This window comes from Rhamphochromis sp. 'chilingali' (assembly GCF_963969265.1).
Source record: "Rhamphochromis sp. 'chilingali' genome assembly, chromosome: 16".
In the NCBI taxonomy this organism is placed as follows: domain Eukaryota; kingdom Metazoa; phylum Chordata; class Actinopteri; order Cichliformes; family Cichlidae; genus Rhamphochromis; species Rhamphochromis sp. 'chilingali'.
In genome coordinates this window covers 14,034,312-14,059,197 of record NC_137943.1, presented here as the reverse complement: position 1 = coordinate 14,059,197, position 24,886 = coordinate 14,034,312, and the positions used below count along the sequence as shown (strand labels likewise).

Sequence of the window (24,886 nt, the reverse complement as noted above, 5' to 3'; positions counted from 1 at the left end):
CGAACAGCAAGTACTACAGATTCAAAGTGTAGTCATAAAAATCTGCACCAGTTTCATTTTCTCACCACACATCTTTCTGTGTGGCAGGTAGTCTGAAAATAGATACTGTTAGCCTGCCATGAAACCGCCATGATGTGGTGTATCACCATATAGCTCGTGGCTCGTGCTGCTGGACGTTTCTCATGAAATTTATAAACCGAAATGAACAAAGAAGGAAATGAGGCAACCTAACAGCAGATTTGAATTCCGGGCGTTTGTTACTGACACAGAAACATGCTGGTGCAGCAGTACGATAAATCACTTCAGCGAGCTTTATGAAGAAGAGTGCATCTCAGCCGGTGAGTTTTGGTTTCTGATGGTTGACTTTAATCAGGAACTCAAAGTTTATCAGATTTTTCTTCTAGTTTTGACAAATTTCAGCGCTATCAGGAAGTCAGACACGTTACTTTGTTACAGTTACTGTTTCTCACAGTTTTTCTTAGCTGATACTTTACTGGCTGATGTCACTTGGCTGTGAATTGAGTTTCTCTCTTGGGGATGAAGAAGACAGACAGAAGCTCGTGTTGCATGTTTGGAAATGATTAGCTGAAAAGGCAGACTTAATTTCATTTTTTTGTTCTGTTGAACACAATATTGTGAGGCAGTCCTGTAGTTATTGGTGTGCAATAGTTGTCTTTGTTATGTATTGCCTGCTTGATAGTTTATACACTTGTTTCACTGTTTAAAAAGGGGAAGATTTTGAATAATGGTTACATCTGATTTTATTTATATACGACCATTTCACTGGAATTTATATTGCAAGGTATTGATATTTAGTCTTACCAGACAGTTATTTTCAAATAATGATGAAACTTGTTAACTGCTGCGCTAATATTTCTGAGTACATATGCAGAGGACATGACTGTAGCAACTCTAAGCAAAGTCAAGCGAGTGCCTTCTACGTTTTCACTTCTTCTAATCACTTCACTGTTTCCCACACTTGCTGAACTCCAGGGTAGATACAGTAACACGTGAGGACCTTTTGTGCTAAAAAGTAAGAGTTAACAGTTACTCCAAGGCAGCATTGTACACTTTAATGTACATATGTCATGAAAATATTCCCTGAAGAGTTGAAAATATATACAGTACACACGCTTTAATGAGTAACATGTGGATTATTATGACTGATTTGCTCGCTTATCTAGACAAGTAATTAACGTATTACTCTGTTTGATTCTAACGCAGGGCCGCAGATACTGAACAATATGTCTGCAAATGAGACCGTTTGCAACATTACCACCAACTGTGCCACGAATTGCACAGTGGATTATCTTCAGGGTCTGGGTTATGCAACTTTGTTTCTTCTGGGTTTCCTGATAAATGCTGCTGCTCTGTATGCCTTCATTACCGTACGGCGCTCGTGGACAGACACGCACATCTATATGTTGAACCTGAACATTGCAGATTTTTCCCTCATCCTTTTCCTGAGCTTCAGGATTTACGATGCCTTCTCCTGCCTGCCTGTAACTTACTTTTGTACCTTTCTCATGTATGTACATTATATCAACATGTATGCCAGCATCTTCACAACAGCAGCCATCAGTGTCCAACGCTACCTGAGTATAAGATTCCCACTGCGTGCCAGATCGTGGAGATGGAAGAAACAGATAGCTTTTGCAGTGTGTTTGGTCATTTGGGTAGTTGTGATAACAGCATGCATTATAGTCCGCAAGGACAACTATCCTGAAAAACTCTGGACATGTTTTGAACGATGTAAAAATATTCCACATCGTACATGGAGTATGACGTCAGTGATATTTATAGGTTTTCTCATCCCACTCCTGATCATCGTTTTCTGCTCCACTCGGATCATCCGTATGTTTTTAAAGGAGGCCGACAAGTCAGAGGAGAAGAAAAACATTGTTGGCATAGTCACAGCCAATATGATTGTGTTTATCGTCTGTTACACGCCGATCCATATCGCCTTTGTTGCTGGCCTCTTTGACGAGCCACAGGAAGACTGGATATGCAAAAGCACTACTGTGCACAAGTATTTACTCTGGTCTGAATGGATTGCTGGCACAAATTGCTGTTTCGATTCCATCAGCTATTGTTTTTTATTGAAAGGCTTTTATTCAAAAGCACGTAACTCTTAAGGCAGCATTTGAGTGTGTTATTTAAAGAGGCAAAATACCGTAAAGTTCAGTTATATTTGAAGTCAAAAGTTAAACTAGAAGAAGATCTTAAAGCCTGAGGCTTTGATAAATATGTAGAACACATGGGCAAAAATACAGGTCAAATGACCACAATGAGTCAGAGCTGCTGTTTAACTTAGGTAAATGTTTGTTCAGTCACAGATATCAGACAACAAGATGTATGCTAACTTAAATGTATTTCATTTAGGTGCTGTTTTGTCATCTCCACACACATTTTTAAGAAAATCTAATAGACCATAAAAACAAGAAAAGACAAATACTTTAGAAATCTGTCAAAAACATCCATCCCTCATGCATAATTTAAGTGAATAATCTGTGACTCGTATGGATGATTTTTTCTGACAGCTTAGATATATCTGACTGTTCCCTTGGTTGCCACGAACTGTTTGTAGTCTGCAACAGCAAAAGCTGATTACCATGCCTACCAATGCTTAACAAAACCAATCTAAGGACTCAAAGAATATTAACGTAAAACTCACATTTACTGCACATGTAGGCATGCTGGGAGTGGGTGTCCCATTCTCCACACTGATGGCACAATGCATGAAGGGGCTTTCTAGTAAATTTCACCTGCTCTGATTGACATTTGCTGAAGACAAGTACCTGAAATCTCTGAGAATTAAAGTGAAGAAGCTGTGGTACACTGTGAGAATCACAGGAATCCACTTGATACATTTGGTTTTCACAAAAAGTTGGAATACCGCTGCTACTCTTTGACCATTTTAAAAATGTCTCTTGCTCTCTCAAGACATTTTTTGACTTTTAAAACATTGGTTCCATTTGAGTTACTTAGCAATGGAGCAGCTGATTGACTTATTGCATTAAAATAAATATTTGACTGTTTTTTGTGATTTGTTCTTTTTTATGTATTATGACATATGATTCCTTTTTCGCAGAGGCAATTTTATAGTCTATGAAGTACACAAATATTCCTGGTTAGCTATGGAAATTTGTATTAGTTGCACAGCAAGATTAGTAGTGTTGACGCAAAGCAAGAAGGTCCTGAGTTTGAATCAACTGTCTGTGTGGAGTTTGCATGTTGTCTGTGGGTACTCTGGCTTCCTTCCTTCTAGTCCATGGTGATTTAAATTGCCCATAAGTGTGAATGGTTGTCTGTTTCTCTTTTAGGCCTGTGACAGGTTGTTGGCCTGTCCAGGCAGCTCATATGGTAAATGGCATCAACCCCTGTAAACCTGAATTGGATAAGTGGAAGAGAATGGATTTCTTTTTTTCCTTTTTTTTATTATCTGTGTTTATTTCCCAGTGACTCATTGGTATATATCAGTTGTCTTTAACACCTGGCTTGGACTGACTCAATAAATTGCTGTATTAAGTCTTAGTTAATGTGTGTTATGTATGTTTTATATTTGTCTTAAGCTATAAATATCTGTATTTTTTTAAAACCCATTATGTCTTCTGTGCTGTCTGTGTGATGTTCATAGCAAAACAGGAAAGGAGATAACAAAGGCTTTGCTTTGCCAGCTTTGCTACACACCTCTCATCAAAACATCAGTCTGTCTCAGGCGTATAGCAGCACAGACAGACAATGTGCACTTAAGAGAAGCGGGCCCATGGGAGTTTGTGTCCTTCACTCCTTCCTGTGTGAAACCCAGGAGCACATGAATGCAGGCCAGTGTCCAGCTCCCTCTAGTGGCAAGAAAAGCACATGCTTGAAAGATTTTCCACTTCCTCTGCTCTGAATCTGTCTACTCTGAAGCCTAAAGCTGCCAGTTTCGAGACAAATATGTCTCATTTAAAGAAAATAAACTGCGATAATGATATACACATCACTCTAGACGGCAGTGAAGCAATCATGCTGCATTAGTGACTGTGCATTTGTGTGTGCACTGTGTGCGTGGGCACGTGTATAATGACATGCATTTATTTTAATGAGTGCATTCAAAACCACACGCGACAACATTAGCAGTCAATTATATAATGCCATTTAATAGCAGTACTCCAAAGATTGATGATTATTATATCAGCAGTGGCTTAGCGACTGCAAAACTTGGCAGGCATCAGTCAAATGAGACGGCTCAGCTCAGACTGAGGTCAGGCCTGCGACTCTACTCTAACGACAGGAAGGAAACTGCTGAAGTCTGCGTTCAGCCAATAGTCACGTAAATACTGTACATACGTCTTATTCACAGTATCGTCACCGAAAAAATAGCCTCGCACTTCAGCAACCGCGCTGCCTTAGAAGAGCACGGATCCCCCCCTCCCAATTTCCACACCCCCATCCCTGAAACCACACAGGTACACAATACATTCAGGATGGTTATTTACATTATTCACAAATGTTATGGAGAACAGCTCCCTTTTAGAAAGAAAAGGAAAGAAACCCCCACACAGTTTGTGCTTTTCCTTATTTCTGCACATTGTAATGGTGCCAAACAAAAGTGATTACATTCATTCACTCGGGATGCTGACGAGCGGTTTTCAAGATCCTCCAGTATGGCAGTTGGTTGACGATGACAGACAGACAATCACCAGACTACAGACTACACAACGAAACGTCCATAATCAGGAAATGAGCTACACAGTGTTCCCTCAATGCACTTCAGTCCATTTGAGGGTTTGCTTATGAACTACTTATAAAACATTATTATTATTGTTAGATATCTGCTATTCAGTTCATGTCACGGCACCAGCGAAAACATTAATAGTGTTGAAAGGGCATGACAGAGTATGTAATGTATGCTTACATATGTACAGTATATGGCGTGATGTATTAAACCTAAGATCAGGGTTTTTTTCCCCGGTCTGCTGCGCTTTCTATCTAAAACGTGTTGGAGATACATCAGCTGTAGAAAAGTCAGCCTTCTCTTGAATATAATGGAAGCACATTGCAGTTGCCTTGTGGCGCACAAAGTGCTGAAACACTACATTTGAAAGATTCAGCTGCAATATTTCTACAAAAAGTGTTACTTGGATAAAAAAAAAAAACAGCCCACAAACCTTGATGTAGGCAGTTTCATGGAGGAACCAAACTACATCAGCCACATATGTCACTATGCAGAAGGAAGCATCAGGCTCCTTCTCACCAATGATTAAACGTTACGGAGAAAATAGTTCCAATGACAAGCTGCTTACAGCAAGCTTTGTTGTTTTTCCGGGTTTTTTTGAGCAACTGCATCATGATGTGTGGAAAGGGACAAAACTGCTGAGTTTTTATTTTTATTTTTGAAAAGCACAAGGAAATGGTCATCTCTTTCCATTATATTCAAGAGCGGACAAGTATTTCTACAGCTGATGTCTCTAAAGGAGCAACTCACACTATGGATAAAATAAAATAAAGCAAAGCAGACCAGAGGAAGAATACATACATTTCATTTCAGAGGTGAACCGTCCCTTTAAGTAAAAGTAATTTACAAACAGACCCTCAAATAGTGTTTTTAACATTCAGCATCAGGAGCGTCACATGAAGAGAGCTGAAAAAAGTGTATTTTAACAGCAGTACAAGTCGGCATCTCAATGAAAAAAAGAAGAAACATTCATCGCGTTACGTCAAAGGCAGAATTATAAGAAGTATACTGCAATAAGTGAGTTCTTCAACACCACAGTACGTGAGGAAGGTGCACTGCTGACCTAAACTATGTTTTCATGGCACTTTTAAAGTTTCTCCCACTCTTTTTTTTTGCTTCATTAATCAGGCATCAGTAAATCATTCTTCATTTGGGTTTGGCACATTGAAGTAAAGAAAAGAAAAAAAAAGACACCGGCGATGCGTAGTGTCTTGGACATTTCCATCTTGGAGCAGGTCACTGTGAGAATTTTCCACGTTACTCTTATAATGAGACAGTAAAATGCATATTTTTGTTTCCAAGCTGATGCCTGTCTATATTTTTTCTAAGTTACTGTTTGTCTAACATTATGGTCTCACCTAAATTAAAGTTTACTATGTACATATAAACCATATATTGCTGCTCGCTTCGGATTCAGCGCAAACCAGCGTTCATTTGTCGTCTAGTAGACCGGAGGGTTGACCGTCAAGTCACCCAGTCAGCTGTAACAGATTCTCATTGTTTCCCACAGTAGTTTTAGTTCTTGCACCTTCATATGATCGTGTTTTTATTTCCTTTTTTCCATCTGCCCTCTTTATCTGGTCTCTGTTTTACTGCTGCAACACGTTTAAACCGTGTTGTGTTGATCTAAAGGCCGACCATTTCGTGGCACCGCGGACACTTTGATGGGCTGAATATATAGTCCCATTTGCCAGCTGAGAACATTTCCCCTCACCCCTGTTGGCTCTAAGATGAGCCAGAGGTTTCAATCATCCCCACTGTAACTGCCACTGTGCTCTGTATTACATCTGTGGGACCTTGACCCACTGTGAGCCTAAGGGGAAATCTTCCCCCGTAAAACTGGACTGCGTTCTATAATGCAGACCTAATGAATGTGTGTGTGTGTGTGTGTGTGTGTGTAAGCAGAAAAAACCATAAGGTGACAGTGAAGGACAAGGTGTTCTTACACTGCAGTTCTTGTACGTTATATTCTCCATAACGCCTCCTGCCTTTCTGTCTATCTTTCTGTCATTTGTGATTTTTCTGTCAGTCCAGTGCTGTGGTACAATCCCACCTGATGTCCTTGTGGAATTATTGGTTGTTAAAGAGTACATAGAGTGGAAGCAAGAAACGAATTGAGTGATGGACAGCTGAGATGCCGTCATTACAGAGAGCATGCATTTGGCAGGAATAGTGCTGACGTTCCAGTCCTGCGCCCTGCACTCCAAAGACGTGAGTTATGGTCCCATATCCCCACGAGACAGGTTAGAGGCATCTGGCACACAAGTCATGCTCCTTCGTATACACAGAATACTAAATACCCACCTGTACAAATACATGTACTTGTATGTGTGCAGCAAGGAGAAAGAGTGGGGAAAAAACTGAAGGACTTATAGGTTCAATATCTGTCTTGAGAGAATGACCATTTTTTTTTCACCTGGAGCTTCAGATACTTTAAAGATGTTCAGAATTTCCAATTTCACTTCAAGTACCCAGTTGGCAATCACACCAACAGGTAATGCAGTGGGGAACAGATGGCTAGCAGTCTTGTTAATGCTATCCATGAAGGGAAAAGCATCCCACTATTGCAGGAGCATTCGACTGGCTCTGCAGTCAATCTGCACAGTGAACGCAGTATCTAAGTGCCACGTCCATTTTCATCCTCGTCCTCTCTGCTGCCCCCCTTCTGCTCTCTTTCCATCTTCTTTGCTCCCCTCTAGTCTCTCTCTCTCTCCCTGCTGCCACTAAGATCAGGAGAGGGAGGCAACTCTGCAATGCAGACACAGCAACAACCTCAGTCCATCTGACCAATTAATGTGAGCCAGGATATGAGCGGCAGACCCAGCAGCCAGTCATAAGGAGAGGCTCATCACGGGGTGAAAGAGGGGTTGCCCGAGAGACTGACAGAGAAGATTATGGAGTGGGGTAGTGGGCCGAAATGACAATGAAATAAAGATGTGGGGAAAAGAGAAGGGAGAGAGTGACAGGCAGAATAAAGAGTAAGGACATTTATGTAAACAAAACAAAGAGCCCTGGAAACAGAATTGGTTTCCTCCACAGTCACTGGCCAGCCTGAGTCCTGTCACTGCAGTTCTTCTTACCCATCAGCTGGCTGAGATCCACCAGCTCACCCAGCTCCCCTCGCTCCAGGGCCCCTCTCAGGAGAGCCCTGCTCAGCCCGGGGGTGTGTTGCTGGGACACATAAGCTTGGCTGCTGGGAGCGGGCATTGATGGGGGAGGCAGGGGGACGGGAACCATCCCGTGGCTGCTGAGGATGTATCCTTCCTGGGCTGGCCAACGCAAAGGCAGTGGCTCGCTGTACTCCATTGGTGCGCTGGGTGCTGAGACCACCCTCCGACGCTCAGGTGAGTCCTGGGGGGTCATGGGGTAAACATATTCTACTGCAGACTTCCTGAGGGGGGCTTTGGGCGTCCCCTTCGCTTTTTCTTGCTTGCTCAGACAGACATAGTGCTGGCGTGGCGTGTCATTCCCTCGGCTGTCGCCGCTGTGTCTTCCACCTCCGCCTTGCTGGAAGAGTCTGGTGGTCAGATAAACAGAGGGGGGCATGCGACAGGGTGAACCCAGACCTACAGAACCTCCCCCGAGGTAGGTCTGACTTGTGTCCCACCCTCCAGAGTTGGAGTCGGACAGCCGCAGGCCTCTGCGTTTCTGCTGGGGTGTGTGCTCCGGAGTGGGCAGGAAACCGGGGTCTAGCTCTCCCGACTTCACCCAGCCGTTGGGCATGACAAACAAGGTCTCCCCGCCCTGAGAGCAGGGGCGCTCCCCTCCTCCCTGCCGTGTCACACTCAACACAGAGCCTTCCATCCCTCCGCCGCTACTCAGCAGGCCTCTTTCACGCCGCTGGATGGAGGCCTGGGAAGTGGTGCCATGGCGACGGTTTGCAGGCTTGTGGGCCATGATCCAACACACAGCAAGGCCCGAGAGCGCCGCCCCTATGGTGAATGCAGAGACTGCAGATGCCACGAGCAGGTTGAGCGAGACCAGGCTCTCCGGTTCAATGAGCAAACTCTGTTGGAGAATTCCTGAAGATTAAAAGACACAGTTACAAAGATGACATTCAGTAGAACTCTCCAATGACCGTCCTGTCTCAATGTGTGACCGGAGGCTGTAGTTTAAAATGATTATTATTACATATAGTCCTATTCTGTTACTTAGCACTTTCCCGTCTCGTATCATGATAGATCAAAAACTACAATACACTCCTAAGTGGTGATCATCATCTGCAGCATTATAGGATTTTCTTTCTGTGATGATTATGTTTCAGAGTAACTTCTCTCCAGTTTGGCCTTGAGGCTCCACGAGCTCTGTTTCAGAGAGGCCTGCACTTGTCATCAGCACAGCTAAGACTACAGCAGCTCCCTTTCTCCCTCTCCTCACACTTTCCATCCTGCTGCCTGGCCAGAGAGTTGCCCCTTTGCAGCAAGGCCTTACCTCAGTGTTTCCACCCAGCTCTAATAGCTCCCATCTGCAGACACAGCACCACATGCCTGTCTCTGGCTCAGCCTCTCCGACGTTTTCACCGCTTGGATTACAGTCTGACAGATGTGCAGCTGGGTATCACTGACTTCCAGTGCTATCTGTTGTCATATGTTATTTCAAGACAAATGAGTGTGGTGAGGGCTTGGAATGTGCTGCGTATCCCTTTTCTGTTGTTTTGTTGGAAATTCCGAACCAGCTAAATGGATTTTATGATGCTGAATCTGGGTTACAGCAAACGGAACACCTCGTAAAAAAAGAAAATGCTGTAGAGGAAATGCCTTTTTTTGGTGTTTTCCACTGACTCTGTGGATTTCAAAGCACGGTTCAAAGAGGGCCTCTGTGGTACTGCTGCAGTGACATCTGAGCCTCTCAACAGAAGCGGGATGTAGTGACATTATGCTCAGCCGTTTCCTGCTCGCGTACCAGCCGAACCCATTCCTCGCTATCAGATATATGACAAAACAAAACCTCATATGCTGAATGATAGTGCATTTCCAGTATTATCTACACACAGTTGCACAACTTTCACAACCTCCCTAATTAAAATGTCACTCTGGGATATGTTTTGACCTGAAGGAAGTGAGACCGAAACCAGAATCTCACTTCTTCTTCTTCCAGCTCTCACAAAAATACTAAAGTATTCAGTTTCCATGCTGAATGGATCTTGCTGAGCTGCGGAGTAAATCATGTTACATCCTTGATAATTAAAATTAACTTAATTCCAGAAATGACTGTACTCTCTCACTTGGTACTATCAGAACATAATGTTCAGTGACAAATAGGCAGGTGTAATGAGCGATTGAGCCACTAGGTGGAGCCTGCCCTCACTCGACTGCACACAACCAGCAGCATCCATGTCATAGTGCTGCAACCTACCATCACAGTCTCCGAGGTGGGAGGTGGTGTTTCCATACTCCACATCTTGCTGAAAAGGGAGTCTACGAGACAGAGAGATCACAGACAAAATAATCAGAGATTTGTTTTTAATAAAGACAGCACACAGCAGGAAACATGTTTCCTTAATTGTTATATAGACACATGAATACTCATGGAAGAGCGCATTGAATGAATTTTGATGCCTGACTTCACAAATAAATCATTTACAGCTAATCAATGAAAATCCGACCCTTTTCATGCTCACTTTTGTGCAGAAAGTTGTTTGTGAATGATGATGTTTGTTAGTGGGGATCAATAAAAACTGATATTGCACATATGGATCTAAGATTCGGTGTTATGACATTTTTGATCCCTTTATGGATTTTCTTTCTTTTTCTTTTCCACCCCTAAGAGGATCAAAGGGTGGGGAGCGTGTGTTGTGATTTACAAGCTGGTGGAAAAAGAGGGGAGAGGGGGAGGGGGGTCGTAACGTGTCCTAATAGCAGTGCTGGACCTCCATATGCTGTCAGAACAGCTTTGATGCCTCTTGGTATTGATTCTACTAGAGAAGACCATCATTCTCCCAAAAGATGCTCCCTAACTTAGTGTTTTGATTATGACGGTGGAGGCTGCTGCCTAACAGTATCTCCTATAGATATTTATTTAGGTCAGGCATACGATCTTCATCATCATCAAACTGTTCGGTGACCCCGGTTACCCTATGGATTGAGACATTGTTACGCTGGAAGTGGTCACTGACATCAGGATAGAAATGTTTCACCATATAATAAAGGTAATCGTACTTCGTATTGATTTGCTGGGTCCCATCCCTCTAGCGGGAGGAGTGGACCCAAACTATGTTGGCAAAATGACCCCCATAGTGTAATAAAGCCAATGGAGTCCCTCTGATTACGGGTTTCAAAGACTTCATCAGTCTGCAGGTTCTGCATTTGATTCAGACACCTGTATTTTTAGTAAGAAATAATAAAAAATAAGCACTGTCTACTGGTCATTACAAAGAAATAACAAAATTAACTTAAACATTTAGAAAGGAAAGCAAACTGTTCACTGGTTTTCCTTTATCAACATGTGTATTGGCACAAACTTGCTAAGGGGTGACAGCCCAGACTTGGAGGTGGGGACAGCGGTTAGCACTGCTGCCTCACAGGAAGTAGGTTTTGGGTTCAAATCTGGGCTGTGGGCCTCTTTCTGTGGAATTTGCATGTTTTCCCTTCCATTTGTGTTAATGGTTGCATCTCCTAGTTTCAGTTGTGTGACCCACTGGTGGTTTATTCATGCTAACATATATATACACACATACATATACATACATAGAGAGAGAGAGAGAGACCATTTAGGTCAAGTAGTCTGTGTAGCTCATACTGATTTTGCAATTACATCATCTTCATTTGGAGGCAGTAAACATTCAGTGTTGTGTGCATGTTTGTTGTCCTCACCGTGTACCGGGTCTTAGAAAGGAGCAAGTGCTGCCTCTGGTCCAGCCACAGTATGGATCCCTGGAGGCCAGACAGCTTCTACTCACACAACAAGCAAACAATCAAAACAACATCATTAAACATCATTAAAATCCTCAAATGTGAAACGTGTCTGTTTTGAAATATGCGGACAACTACTGAGATAATAAATCCTTGCGAGGGATTCATTTTTATACGCCGCAAGCACACATATTCTATCAAATGGTTGCTTGTTCACACTATCTAAGTGTGATTTATCTGCTGTGGGAATCAGGTCCATGGCACAGTGTTCAAAACACCTTCCTCATATAGACAGATAAAATACAGGTGCCTCCTTTGTTTTCACAGTCAATCAGCCTCTTGTGTCAATTTAAATATCATTTGCTAGCAAAACAAATTTTCTCAAAATAAATATTAAACCAAAGTAGCCAGCTGTGACATGCATATCCAAAATACAAACATGCAAAAAATGAAAATAGAACTGTACATTTTAATTGGATGATAGCAGTACCAGGAAGTGAGAAAGCAGAGGAGAAATAAAAGTTGGCCAGAAAATAAAGCCTTGGCATATGGCAGCTGCTAAAGTGACCTAATTATTGGCCAAAGAAAGATTGAAGAAAAGGAAAATACTCTGAAAGGCAAAAGTGCCACTCACTTCATGCAGCGTGAGTGAAGGTGGCAGCGAGATGTGGGGACTCGGACCAGGCACGAGGGAAAGGCCAGCAGCAGAGTGTGGCTTGTTCGGTCCAGCGACAGAGACAGGAGCTGACGGGCCTGAGGAGAGTCCTCACCACATCTGGACACAGGGACAGAAAGTCAAGTCAGATGTAACACCTCTGCACTCCTCTTTTGGCTTCACATACAGTGGGATGCAAAAGTTTGGGCAACCTTGTTAATCGCCGTTATTTTCCTGTATAAATCGTTGGTTGTTACAATAAAAAATGTCAGTTAAATATATCATATAGGAGACACACACAGTGTTATTTGAGAAGTGAAATGAAGTTTATTGGATTTACAGAAAGTGTGCAATAATTGTTTAAATAAAATCAGGCAGGTGCATAAATTTGGGCACCACAAAAAAAGAAATGAAATCAATATTTAGTAGATCCGCCTTTTGCAGAAATTACAGCCTCTAAACGCTTCCTGTAGGTTCCAATGAGAGTCTGGATTGTGGTTGAAGGTATTTTGGACCATTCCTCTTTACAAAACATCTCTAGTTCATTCAGGTTTGATGGCTTCCGAGCATGGACAGCTCTCTTTAACTCACACCACAGATTTCAATAATATTCAGGTCTGGGGACTGAGATGGTCATTCCAGAACGTTGTACTTGTTCCTCTGCATGAATGCCTTAGTGGATTTTGAGCAGTGTTTCGGGCCGTTGTCTTGTTGAAAGATCCAGCACGGCGCAGCTTCAGCTTTGTCACTGATTCCTGGACATTGAGTGGAATCCATGTGTCCCTCAACTTTGACAAGATTCCCAGTCCCTGCACTGGCCACACAGCCCCACAGCATGATGGAACCACCATATTTTACTGTAGGTAGCAGGTGTTTTTCTTGGAATGCTGTGTTCTTTTTCCTCCATGCATAACGCCCCTTGTTATGCCCAAATAACTCAATTTTAGTTTCATCAGTCCACAGCACCTTATTCCAGAATGAAGCTGGCTTGTCCAAATGTGTTTTAGCAAACCTCGAGCAGCTCTGTTTGTGCTGTGGGCGGAGAAAAGGCTTCCTCTGCAACACTCTCGCATACAGCATCTCCTTGTGTAAAGTGCACCGAATGGTTGAACAGTGACTCCATCTGCTGCAAGATGATGTTGTAGGTCTTTGGTGCTGGTCTGTGGGTTGACTCTGACTCTTCTCACCATTCGTCGCTTCTGTCTGTCTGAGATTTTTGTTCGTCTGCCACTTCGAGCCTTAACTTGAACTGAGCCTGTGGTCTTCCATTTTCTCAATATGTTCCTAACTGTGGAAACAGACAGCTTAAATCTCTGAGACAGCTTTCTGTATCCTTCCCCTAAACAATGATGGTGAACAATCTTTGACTTCAGGTCATTTGAGAGTTGTTTTGAGACCCCCATGTTGCTACTCTTCAGAGAAATTTAAAAGAGGAGGGAAACTTACAATTGACCCCCTTAAATACTCTTTCTCATTATTGGATTCACCTGTGTATGTAGGTCAGGGGTCACTGAGCTTACCGAGCCAATTTGAGTTCCAATAATTAGTTCTAAAGGTTTTGGAATCAATAAAATGACAACAGTGCCCAAATTTATGCACCTGCCTGATTTTGTTTAAACAATTATTGCACACTTTCTGTAAATCCAATAAGCTTCATTTCACTTCTCAAATATCACTGTGTGTGTCTCCTATATGATATATTTAACTGACATTTTTTATTGTAACAGCCAACGATTTATACAGGAAAAACAAGGTTACCCAAACTTTTGCATCCCACTGTAAACACTTAACTATAAAGCTCTGTGCCCTTGCCATCATATAAAGGGTCTCAGCCGAATTTTGCTGTCAACATGAAACAATAGTTAATTTGATTATTTTGGTGCTTCCAAAACAGAACTGGCACATGCACTCACCTGCCACTTTGAGATTCTCATCACGGACCTGCAGCCAACATAACTGCAGCAACCGTGTGATACCATCATGTCAAAATGGACTGAAATCTCTGAGGAATGTCTCAGGCACCTTGTTGAATCTATGCCATGAGTAATTACTGCAGCCGTGAAGGCAAAAGTAGATCCACCCTGAGACCAGCAAGGTGTACCTAATAAAGTGGCCAGTGAGTGTACCTATAAATCACTGGTTCAGCAACGAAACATCATAACATCAAATATCCCTGATATGTTTGGCTGAATGATTTGTTGCTGTCAACCATTTCCATTGTTATTTTTTAATAATAATTTGAAGGTGCAAAAAAAATGTTTTTTTTAATTAACATGTCATATTGGGCATTTTACACAATGCACCAACATTTTTTGGGACAACTAAAACTTAACTGATTAATCGATTGAATAACCTGCAAATCACCTGAAGTCTGTCCTAAATAAACAAATAAACAAACAGTTGAATATTAGATACCTAGGCAATAAAAGTTTTGGCAGCTGAAAACATTTTCTAGTCACCAACTCCCTGTTGCAGCTACATTTTCACACGTAACTGCTGTGGGCAGAGTTGTTTTCAGTCACAGTAATCAGATTAACCAGGTGCTGAGTTGACATGCGTGGACAGTGAGATTATTGGTTTGTTGCATGAGAGATTGATAGGCTGTGTTCCAGTATCCTTCAGCCCAACCGAATTTAATGAGCTGGCGTTGTGAAAGTACCATGGCTAAGACTGCTGTCACTGCTGCTAAGAAAAAAAATGTCACCACACTGCTTTAATTATATAGTCTATATGACTATACCTGTGATAGATACGGTCAAAGGCATGAAAGAATAGGCTTTTACTGTGAAATGGACTTCAGAAATGTAGAAAATCTAATATTTAATTAAGTATAAATGATGAAAGTTATTGGGTGAAAAGCACTGCTGCTCTGCAGTTATCAGCCAGAAGCAGTTACAGTGACTCGATATATGCCAAGGACAAAGATATCCTGCCTCATACTCACTTATCTGGGTTGAATCCCTCCACCTCCTCCAGAAAGACGCTGCTATGAGAGACAGAATCTCCACTGGGAATCATTAGGAACTTGAGAATGGTCCCACGGGTTGAACCCAGGAACAAGACTGTACGGTTCTTATGGGGGCCAGCTTCTGTGTCCACCACCATAGACGTCAACTGGTACCTAGAAACAGAGATCATTAAAAAGAAAAAAGGTGAATCGACTACATTTCCTATCCTATCCTGGCTGTTATTTTTCAGTTTATCCTTCCCTTTTTTTTTTTCTTTTTTAGTTCTATAGAGCTACATGGATGCTGTTAAACAACTGAGTCACTCTGTGTACCGTCCCATAGTCTTGACCACCCAGGGTCTATGTCCCAGCAGCGGAACTGTCTCATCCATGAGTGGGTGGGTCTTGACAAAATTCAGCACCTCATCTGGCAGTGTGGTCGAGGAGCTAAATCTGGATCCCTGCACTGCACATCCTCCTGGCCTGCAGACAGAGGGAGAAGTTGAAAAGCAGTCCGAGAGAAAAGCCAGAGGAGATTCTTTTTTTTTCATTTGCTGGAGGCAGTATTAGAATATTTGGTGAATAGTTGTGAAATAGAAGTAAAACTGACAGTTGGAGCTTATAGGAGGACTTTACTGAATGTGAGACAGATGCTTAGACAGCAGCACTGCAGTACTCTGCTTACAAGTCCTGCTTACATACACTTTGCATAATAATACCTTGGTTTAGGCACGGCTTCATCTGGTACAGGTGTCCAAATAGACTCGGGGGATTTTTGCTCCTTAAAGCGTCCCTCAAAGACATGAGCGAGCTGCTGCATGTCAAACACACACACCGCAGATCCCGGGATGCTACCAAACACAGGGGGAGAGGACGGTGATGAGAAAACAAGAGCAACATTACATTTATTTGGGTATTATGTGTCCCGTGGTACCTGTTGGGTGGCGTGGAGAAGAGACCCAGAATGACATCTCGTCCCTGCATGCGGATGATGCCACTCGTGGCGTGCAGGAGGTTGAAGTAAAAGTGCGAGTCTCCGGGGACGGAGCAGTTGAGCCGCGCCTTTAGAAACGTGGTCCACTGTTTCTCCAGGACGCGCTGGGAGCCACCCAGGTCTGATTTACACACACGGGCCACGCGGGACACCATCACCTAGAATAAGAAGGGAAAGTTTAACAAAAACCCTTCAGACTAAGCAAGAAGAAGGAAGGAGAAAAAGGGAAGGAGAGCACCTTCTCCAGATGATGAAACTCCATGGCCATCTCTCTGAAGAAGAAGTAAATATGAGGCCCCCACTCCATGGCACTCACAAAGTAGGGCTCTGAGAAATTCAAATGAGAAAAACACCACAATCACAGTTACAGCACAGTCCCTGGAGTCAAACAAGGCTCCGCAACCCCTGATATGGGGCTGCAGTGAGAGTCGCATCAACATGGACCGCTGCTGTCCACCAGCCTCACTCATTAAATATACATGTCCTCTTTAATTTATCGTTGTGGGTTAAGATTATACACATTACCTATCATTTATTCATCCAGCACTGTGCCAGCTTTGACCTGCCCCGGCTTGTTTTCTTCTCCATGGAAAACAGGCGCTTCGCTGCTTGGTCCAAGGCTTGTTAAAACCTCGAATCTGTGGAGTCTGACTAACCTCAATACATCACTCTGCCCGGACATGTTCCACTTATGATAAAAATCGATAAAACGAGAGCCTAATCGTGTCTGGTTTTGCCAAATTTAGCTTGCTATTTAACTCGCCCAAACTGTCTTGTGCACCTGCGAGCCACTTACAAAAAGATAGCAATGACAGTTTTTCAATTCTCTCTTATTTGTTTTGTGATTGTCTCTTTGTCTGGCTCTGGAGGGACATTTTCAATATGTCTGTTTCTAAAAGTACCTCGGAACCATTTGGAGTCGTGCTTGACTGTGCGGAGGGCAGGGCTGTCGCCGAGGCTGCGATAGATCACTGCGTCGATGGCCAGGAAGTCTGTCACGGTGCCGGTAAAGAGACTTCCATCTGACGGAGAAACGCAGGGAGAGAGAGAAGGAGGAGAAGAAGAAAAGAAGGTGAAGATACAGATAGAGCGATAGCACAAGGTCGGGAAGATTAAAACCAAACAAGCAATGCAGCGAGAGGTCTGACTATAAATCATTTGCAAAGGTAAACACAAGGGCACAGACGTTTCACTGTCTGGAGCTGGAAACTGAGTCTGATGTCAGCAACAAAAGCGACATTTTTCATCTTTACAGAGCAAAGCCGAGATGCTACCTGCAAATAAAGCCACATTGGCATGTCGTGGATCATATGGGCACCGTGCCATCCCACTGATAGGCTCTCCCACCATTTCTAGACTGTCTCTCTGCAGGAGGAATAAAAAAAAAAAAAGATAAACCAACTGGCAGATACACAAAGAAAGGGTGGATGACAGATAGACGGATACTAACAGTGTAGTTGGCACACAGAGGGTTGAAGGCATTTGTTCCGCATACAAACAGTCCACCGTCCTGCTTGAGTAAAACCTTGATGAAATTACGACACTCTCCCTGTAGAAAAAACAAACAGACCAAACAAAAGGAAATTATTATTACAGAAGGAAGGGGGGTAAACCTACAGGGCACTCGAGGTGACAAAGAGGGTTTTGAACAAAGCTGCTACAAGACTGTCAGCGTGAAGTATGAAGAATGCAGCTTAAAAACAGCCCTGAGAGGAAATAACACTCTCAACCCCACTCCATCTGGAAGAACAACAGGATGGGCACTTTATAGTAGTCTTCAAAGTGGAGGCTGCTGATTGAAGTTTAAAGATGCTACCAGAGAGTCGGAAACTTGATGATCCTTTCCTCCCTCTGTGATAGTATTTTACCACAATGTCTGATGGCGTGAACTTGAAAACACAGAAAAAATACCTGTGCAGGTAGACGATTAACACTTGTGCTTTTCGGCAGCTCCGTATTTATTCGTCAGATTGGAAATAATTGACAGGATCGCTTCCCTTGAAATCACTTTCTTGTCAAGAGTCTCATGCCAGCTACATTGGATTGGATTGGCTTAAAGACTGAGAACAGGAGAGCACAGCTATTCCAGCACTGTCCAAGATCAGTTGCATCCACCTACCACCACCACCTCTATAACACCGTTCATATACCTCATTTGCTTAATCTCAAAACTCAGAACTACCAGAGATAGATAGATAGATAGATAGATAGATAGATAGATAGATAGATAGATAGATAGATAGATAGATAGATAGATAGATAGATAGATAGATAGATAGATAGATAGATAGATAGATAGATAGATAGATAGATGTTTCAGTGAATTGTTGAGGCTTTTACCCATTTTCCTAGAAAATACAAAGAAATGAAAGTTGGCACAAGAGTTTTACACAAGCCCGTAAAAAGAAAAAAAAGAAGCTTTATCCAGAAAATGATTTAATTCCTTCTTTTGTAATTACAAAAATATTACCAGGAGCAAACTACAGTAATTGCTGTTAAATTGTCCATAAAGATTATGTGTGTGTCACAAATTATAGCTAATCTGCAAGGATGCATTTGTGTGTAAGATAGGAAGAGGACAGATGGTAATGAATTATTTAAATTAAACTTCTAAAGGGAAAGGAGAGAAGTTTAATACTTATCAAGAGCTACCCCTTTATATAAATAGAAACAAAAAATACAACCTAAACTTTATACAGGCTGTCTACATTGGCATAGCTGTAGATATGTGTACAAAACAATGATAAAGGAAAATAGCTGCACCCAGACAACCCGAGTGAGTCAAGAAAACAGAAAAGCCTAAGCCACTTATTTACTGAGCCAATTTTTTCTCACATTCACATCGTTTCTTGTTTTTATACAGCCGTGTGAACTTCTGCAGTGACAAACAGGCTTTCATTGCCTCTGTGCAGTTATTCCACAGCGTTACTCCCTTGACTGTAATTCTGTGATATTTACTCTTGGTTCTTATTGCCGGTTTATTAAACATATAGCTCCTCTCAGTGCATGATGTTTTTGTCTTCCTTCAAACAAATATTCGAAAGACTTGGGGATAATGTATGTTGTCTTGCTTGCTTTGTACATAATTTGGACTCAAGCTTAAGCTCAGCTGGGCAATTACATTTCTGTGAAAACTGCTGGCATAATGCAAATGAATGTAAAGTCCAAAACGTCAAACTGGTTCTTTTAATACAGCTGCTTCATTAGTGCCTGCTTACTATTAATGTTCAAAGAGCATTGAAGGTTTTATTAAATGTAATGAAAGTGGGGCAATGCTGCACACTTACCTACTGCTTCAGTGTTGATGGGGGTTTAAAATCCAATCTTATAACATGAATTAAAGAATTTTAATTAACGCAGTTCACTTGTCTGTCCTTTGTCTCACATTCTCACCACTCTCCAGTGTTTATCCTCTTGACTTTCTTTGTTTCTCCTTTTATCACAGCGTTACTTCTTGTTTTTTTTTCTCACTCCTACATCATCTCCTCTTTCATCTGTGGTGTTTGAAGCAACACCTTTTCCCTTTTCTCATCCCTCCACCTCATTCTTACTACCTGGTGGCTGCACTGTGCTCCTAATGTCTTTCCTCCTCAGTTCTCCTCCACCTACATGCGTCCCATTGCCATCTATACATGCCTTCCTCAACTCATTTCAATTACCGTTTCCTCCCTGAGGCTGTGTCACTCTCCCTGCTCACTTTGCTCTATAATGTCTCCCCCTGCCTTTTTGGCTTAGATTGTATTTTGCTGGTGGCATTGCTACATTTATACAGTGTACCCCCCCCCATCAGATACTTATCCTAAATTTGATCAGGTTCCCTTCATACTTCACAGAACTGTCACCTTTCACTTTATATATACACTTAAAATTGTCCCACTTTCTCTGTCTTACCCCACAGGCTGAAAATGATATATGACTAGAAAACTAGCACAATGCAGATGCTGAAGAAAAAAAACCCCCCAACAGCTTTGAAGCTCCATGAACATCTCTTGGCCCGGGTAATGTGTCACCGAGCTGGTGTGATTAAGCGATGTGCTGATTCTGTATCAACAAGATCAAATTTGTGTAAATACCGTATGCAGGTGCGCCCAAAGGGAATAAGGTTTCTGTAACAGCTGTTGTGTCTGTCCATGCGTGTGATGGTGTAGATAGCGCTGGTGCGTGCACTAGTGGATCTCAAAGTCAGTCAAAGTGCTGTGAGCGATTATTTTACCTCGTGCTTGCCCTTCATCCGACACACTCGAATATCGTTCTTATTGGATTCCCAAGTCCTTTTCTGGAAGGGGATAAACCACAGTCAGACCTCCCTGCACGCTTGTTATGTGTGTATGCGCACATGATTATGTTTTTTTGTTTTAGTGCATGTGTGAGTCTTACCTTGCTGTAAAACATCTCATCGCCTGCCATGTTATCCAGCTCCACTCTGTACAAGTCATCTCTGGAAACACACAGCAAGACAATCGAAAGCATCAGTTAAGCAATATGATGCAAATTGACACAGTGAACCCGCGTTTTTTTTTTCTTCAACAGATTTGAAATCATTTTCAGTTCGCTTAGGAAACTGTGAGTCTTCCCGTGCTCCGTTGTCTCATGGAGTACCACAGGGTTCCATTCTGGGCCCTATCCTGTTTTCACTTTATTTACTTCCATTGGGCTCAATTCTTAGAAAGCACAGACTCTCTTTTCACTGTTATGCAAATGACTGCAAGATTTATGTTCCTCTTAAAAAGAAAGATGGGTCATCTGTAAATTGTTTGCAAACATGTCTGGAGGACGTCAAGTCGTGGTTGGCGCTAAACTTTCTTTGTTTTAATGATTCTAAAACTGAAATAATGGTGTTTAGACCTGCCTCCACTGCTGTTCCGTGTGTTGATCTGCAATCCCTGAAATCATTCTGTAAACCAGAGATTGTTAATCTGGGTTTTAAAATGGATCCTGAACTTAAGCTTGAAAGCCACATCGGGTTGGTTGTAAGGTCTAGTTTCTTTCATCTGAGGCAACTGGCCAAAATTAAGCACTTTCTTACGAGACAGCAATTTGAAACAGTAATCCACGCTTTTGTAACCGTTCGGCTGGATTACTGTAATTCTCTTTATTATGGGGTGAGTCGATCTTCTGTTTTTCGACTGCAGCTAGTCCAGAATGCTGCTGCACGCCTTTTAACTGGCACTCGTAGATACGAGCACATCACCCCAGTTTTATATTCACTTCATTGGCTGCCCGTGCATTTTAGGATCCATTTTAAACTGCTTTTATTTGTTTTTAAATGTTTGTCCAATGCTGCCCCTCTGTACCTCTCTGAGCTTCTTCATCCATACATACCTTCCTGGTCCCTCAGGTCGGCAGACCAGCTCCTCCTGAGTGTGCCCAGGACTAATCGTAAGCTCAGAGGGGATCAGGTGTTTGCTGTGGCAGCACCAAAATTGTGGAATGAGTTGCCTTTACATGTTAGACAGGCACCTTCCTTATCTGTTTTTAAATCGCGTCTTAAAACATATTTATTTACCTTGGCTTTTAGCACAGCAGGACTTGTTGATGTCTCTTAATATATTTTCTTATTAATTATATTATTTTTAATTTTAAGATATTTTATATGTAATTTAAACTGTTTCCTCTCTGTTTTATATTTGTAGCACTTTGGTCAACATTGTTGGATGTAAAGTGCGTTATAAATAAAGATGCTATGCTATGCTAATTCATGATTGTTAATCAATACGCCGATGGTGGGTCAAAGCACTGATGCATTCAGAGTGAGAAGTGTTTGGACTGCCGCTGGAGTAAGGCGATTCATATTTTTCCATCTGTAAGTGTAATGTGAATGAGCAGCTTTTCACTTGACATTTAACAGCAAAGCTGAATACATCGCCACTCCAGCAAACTGCTGAAAACGTCCTCCACAAAGTGACAGCAGATGGAAGCCGTGGCATCAAAGCGAAAGCAGAAAAACATATCAGTGCGAACGCATCAGTAACGCACAGTCGGAGGTGGTTGCTGTTGGTTACCTGGCTCCTATGTACAGCGTGCGGTTGACTTGGAGGACCGTCTGGATGTGCAGCTCCTGTCTTTGTGCTGAACGATGAGCTCGGCCCAGGAACACTGGATACCTCCTCACCACTGGCGTGAACGCACAGACAAAAAGACACAGACTAAAAAACTGAGAATTAAAATCCTTGCTCAATGATTCTCTGACAGCTGAGGACAGAGTGGCTACTTTTCCCATCTATATATACCCAAAGTACTCAGGCAAGCCATCAAACAGCTTCTCTAACCTTCACTTTAATAGTGTCCTCACTCATTCTTGATGTTTTTGTTTCCAAAAACAAAGATAATGGGCAGAGACGAATTATGCAGCGGTTCAAGCGTGCTGAAACGCTGTTATCCTCTAAGTGGGGTTTTTTGTGCTTTTTTGCGCTGTTGTTGATGCGTGCAGCTCCACAATGAGAAAAACTGTGTTTAATCACTCTTGCTGTTATTTTATGATGATAAAAGGCGCTTCTTCCCTGTCTCCTCTTACCTTTGAGACAAATGAGGGAGTAAAAGATGAGGTTGAGAGAGAAGGTGGGAGTATCAGGCTACAAGAAAGTTTGGGAGAGGAGGTCTCCATAGGGAGCCCTCATCATCAGGAGACAGATTGGGAAAGCGCGTCTCTCGCTGTCCTTGACTGCAGGGGAGGGAAAGAGGACGTAGCGATCCATCTCCACCTGTCTCCTCCCCCTCTCTCCCATCTACATCACCTCATCCAATCCAACTACCCCCCCACCTTTTCATCTTTCTCCACCTTTCAAGCTCTATTATGATCATTTCTCACACGCCACTGTGTTTATTTCGTGCCCTCTCTCATGCTTATTAATCTATTGCTGCCATGGAAAGATGAGGTGAGGCTTCTTTGTATTTGTATGCCTGGGTAGTTCGAAAGTAGCTTCACGCCAAGGCTTTGACCCTTGACCTCCAATTTCCACATCCACCGCAGAGCCATTCATCAGTGCTGCACTTATACTGGTGCACAACACGTACACAAAGGCGAAGGACACGTACCCTCCACAGGGACGTAGCTGAGTGGACTGGGTTCCTCTGGGAATGAGCCATCAGCCAGTTGAAGCAGCAGGAGAAGAAATGCGAGGGGTGGAGCCACAGTTGCCATGGCAGCAACACAGATGCACTGTTAACAAAGCGAAAAGGAGAGAGAAAAATTTCATTGCGCACTGTCTGTGTGTGTGTGTTCATGGCTGGGAGTGCACACGGGTATGCGTATTGGTATTCTGACAATATTTCTCAGTGCAGAGGAACAGGTGTGTGTGTGTGTGTGTGTGTGTGTGTGTGTGTGTGTGTGTGTGTGTGTGTGTGTGTGTGTGTGTGTGTGAGACAGGGTCAGAAGTGCAGCGGGGTGACTGCTGCTGCAAACCTGGATTCAGCAGGGAGCAAATGTGTTTCTATTGTCTGCCTTAGAGGTGTAACAGGGACCTATTGTCAGAAATGTCACTCCATTGTCGAAGAGTCTGAATGGAAGGGGATTCTCACAAAACGTTCACACAGAGACAAAACACTCTTGGGTGGCAATGCTTTTCTGACTAATTGTGTTTCTCTATGTACATATAAAGGCAATAAAATGGGTAATTAGCCACAAAACAGAAAAGACTAGATGGCCTTTAGAAGTAGAATGAAGAGAGCAGAAGGTAGCGACCAGGGTAAGCTGGACATTGTCTTTCTGGTTGAAAAGACGCCCTAAATCAAAGTGGAGGAAACAGATTTTGGCCTTTAAAAAGTTAAGAGGCCACATAAGGATCACACTGGTGCTAGATGCATGAAATACAGATGCAAAAATTAGTGACCAGCTTACTGCTTTAGCATGTTAGCTTTCAAACATTTGTTGATTTGCTGAGAAGAAAGTGCAGATCTTCTGCAGGAATTTGGTCACCAGCCAAAGTAAAGATCATATATAAACTCTGACCTGTTTATGTCTCTATAACATCTCGGGCTGTTCATCATCTGTGAATTAACCAGTTGGTTCATTAAATGTGAGCGTCTTCAGAACAGACCAGGACTTAAGGTACTAAAGGGAAAGAGGAATATTAAGAATTAAATTGTTTATCGTGCTATGGTTTTACTGGTCTGGCCCACTTAAGACCCACTTCAGAGTAATGTGGATGTCTCTAATCAGATTTCAGGACAATTCATTTATTATTATTGAGAGATTTCACATGCAACCATACCAGTAAATGCTAACCTCCCGGCACCCGAGGTAGCATCAGGAGATCACTAAAATTGTTAGCATTCATCCCTTTGGGTCCAGAAATGACTGCTTAAAGTTTAATTTCCATTAAATACTTGGATATTTTAATTTGAATGGCAACAATGGACCAACAGACACACTGGAATTTATACAGCCTGAAGGGTGGGTTACAACAAAGAGTTCAAACTCTTGCAGAGACAGTGGAACAATACTGCTGCACATAAAATGTTAGGGATAAAATGTGGTAGCCAAACCATCCAGCACATGTTTGAATTCAAAAGCTTTATTAGTACGCCTTTACTCAAAATGTCTATGGCTCACACTGTTAAAAAAAACATCTTAAAAAAACGGTAATATTCCGGCAGCTTGGGCACCAACATACTACCTTAAAATAACAGAAAATAACTTCCTCATAAAAATACTGTTATTTCCAGTAATGACAATACAGTTTGTTGCGCTAATTTTACATGGGATTCTGCCTTTTCCAAG

General features: G+C 42.4%; 2 protein-coding genes across 2 annotated transcripts in view; one reads left to right on the top strand and one right to left on the bottom strand.

Annotated features, from left to right (window-relative positions):
* Positions 1-217: 217 nt before the first annotated feature.
* On the top strand, positions 218-2,135 carry LOC308412943 (G-protein coupled receptor 35; the record flags this gene model as incomplete). The annotated part of the gene is made up of 2 exons (XM_080907675.1): positions 218-338; positions 1,225-2,135. The coding sequence occupies 2 exons, from the start codon at positions 218-220 to the stop codon at positions 2,133-2,135; spliced, it is 1,032 nt and encodes a 343-aa protein (XP_080763801.1).
* A 1,988-nt stretch (positions 2,136-4,123) lies between these two features.
* LOC308383313 (semaphorin-6B-like) overlaps positions 4,124-24,886 on the bottom strand; it is a 36,328-nt gene continuing 15,565 nt past the window's right edge. The window contains exons 2-17 of the mRNA XM_080861186.1: positions 23,203-23,326; positions 22,170-22,281; positions 20,545-20,605; positions 20,381-20,443; positions 17,618-17,716; positions 17,442-17,532; positions 17,070-17,189; positions 16,406-16,494; positions 16,108-16,325; positions 15,893-16,024; positions 15,507-15,656; positions 15,171-15,347; positions 12,206-12,346; positions 11,533-11,610; positions 10,076-10,137; positions 4,124-8,742 (exon numbers count right to left, since the gene is read on the bottom strand). Coding sequence (XP_080717312.1) covers positions 7,760-8,742; positions 10,076-10,137; positions 11,533-11,610; positions 12,206-12,346; positions 15,171-15,347; positions 15,507-15,656; positions 15,893-16,024; positions 16,108-16,325; positions 16,406-16,494; positions 17,070-17,189; positions 17,442-17,532; positions 17,618-17,716; positions 20,381-20,443; positions 20,545-20,605; positions 22,170-22,281; positions 23,203-23,308 — 2,682 coding nt within the window. The 5' untranslated portion in view covers positions 23,309-23,326 and the 3' untranslated portion in view covers positions 4,124-7,759. The remainder of the gene's footprint in view (positions 8,743-10,075; positions 10,138-11,532; positions 11,611-12,205; positions 12,347-15,170; positions 15,348-15,506; positions 15,657-15,892; positions 16,025-16,107; positions 16,326-16,405; positions 16,495-17,069; positions 17,190-17,441; positions 17,533-17,617; positions 17,717-20,380; positions 20,444-20,544; positions 20,606-22,169; positions 22,282-23,202; positions 23,327-24,886) is intronic.